At 38.7% G+C, this 1,233-nt stretch overlaps 1 protein-coding gene across 1 annotated transcript; it reads left to right on the top strand.

Moving 5' to 3' along the window:
* The first annotated feature begins 8 nt into the window (after positions 1-8).
* LOC109593347 (scavenger receptor cysteine-rich type 1 protein M130-like) lies at positions 9-1,142 on the top strand. The gene is made up of 3 exons (XM_020008462.1): positions 9-198; positions 320-487; positions 597-1,142. The coding sequence occupies exons 1-3, from the start codon at positions 165-167 to the stop codon at positions 1,088-1,090; spliced, it is 696 nt and encodes a 231-aa protein (XP_019864021.1). The 5' UTR covers positions 9-164; the 3' UTR covers positions 1,091-1,142.
* Positions 1,143-1,233: the final 91 nt, after the last annotated feature.

The raw sequence follows: 1,233 nt of genomic DNA, 5'->3' as shown, positions 1-1,233 counted from the left end.
ATCATGTTTACTCTACAATAGCAACTTGCACTATTGGATCAATTCGTCTTGTTGGAGGATCTACTGATTCGGAAGGACGTGTTGAAATATGCAGATATAATTACTACTTTCGTAGTAATATCTATGGTACTATTTGTGATGATTTATGGGATAATCGTGATGCTATGGTGGTATGTAGGCAGTTAGGATATACATCAGGTACTTAATGTTTAAAAGATGGTGTTAAGCTAGTTGTTTAATTCAATTTACAAATTGGTGCCTTTGTGTTATGTGCATGCTTATTGGAATGACTTATCAGTATAATTACTTTATTATACAGGGACTGCATATAACAATTCGCATTTTGGACAAGGATCAGGAGTCATAGTAATGTCTAATGTCCAGTGTACTGGATCTGAATCATACCTTACTAGCTGCCCTCATACAATTAATCATAATTGTGATCACTCTAAAGATGCTGGAGTCAGTTGTGAAGGAAATAGTCAAGGTATGCGCAGTAATATCATGATCAATTAATCTCCTGCAGTTACATGTAACATGTATATAAACCTACCTCTCTTATTACATCAACTTTATTTTTGGCTCTGGTTCATTAGTAGGAGCTATTGTTGGAGGTGTAGTTGGTGGTACTGTTTTCCTAATCTGTGTATGTGCAGTGATTGTTATATGTGTATGTGTACTGCATTCCAAATCAAACCGCTCCAGAGCTAGAGCCAGGCAAGCAGCTCCTGCAGTTCAAATGAGATCAATTCCAGCACAAACTACTAGTACTACAACTGGAGCTTATACACAATCCCAGTCTAAGGCAGAAAATCAACCTCCTCCTCCATCTTACTCAGATTATATGGAGCAGCAGAAAGTCTATTCACAACAAACTGCACCAATGACTTATCCTGGTCATGCTGTACAGGGATATCCTCAACAGGATTATTCTCAAACTGGTTATCCCCAGCAAGTACTTTATCCACAGCAGCAGCAGCAAGAAGCACCAGTTCAGTATCCACAGCAGGAACCACAAGGATATGGAGGAACAAACCCTGGTACTCATGAGTCTACTGGCATTCGTGATGAACCACCACCTCCTTATTGAGCTCATTGATGTTATGGTTTATTTTTTGTACTACCTACCGTATGGAAGGAAATTTTGGAGGTAGTTAAATTTGGCGAATTTGGCGTTTTGATAGCCATTCGCCAAAATAAAAATTCGCCATTTTGAGCCATTATACGCATGCT

The sequence above is a fragment of the Amphimedon queenslandica genome, unplaced genomic scaffold (assembly GCF_000090795.2).
Source record: "Amphimedon queenslandica unplaced genomic scaffold, v1.1 AMPQUscaffold_1919_Cont26076, whole genome shotgun sequence".
NCBI classification, from domain to species: Eukaryota; Metazoa; Porifera; class Demospongiae; order Haplosclerida; family Niphatidae; genus Amphimedon; species Amphimedon queenslandica.
The sequence above is the reverse complement of the archived record's forward strand: the minus strand, read 5'-3'. Positions and strand labels throughout refer to the sequence as shown.

Coding starts and splice junctions, on each gene's coding strand:
- LOC109593347 (XM_020008462.1), top strand. CDS start 165: ATGGTGGTATGTAGGCAGTTAGGATATACATCAG. Junction 199..319: donor GCAGTTAGGATATACATCAG/GTACTTAATGTT, acceptor TTTATTATACAG/GGACTGCATATAACAATTCG. Junction 488..596: donor TTGTGAAGGAAATAGTCAAG/GTATGCGCAGTA, acceptor CTGGTTCATTAG/TAGGAGCTATTGTTGGAGGT.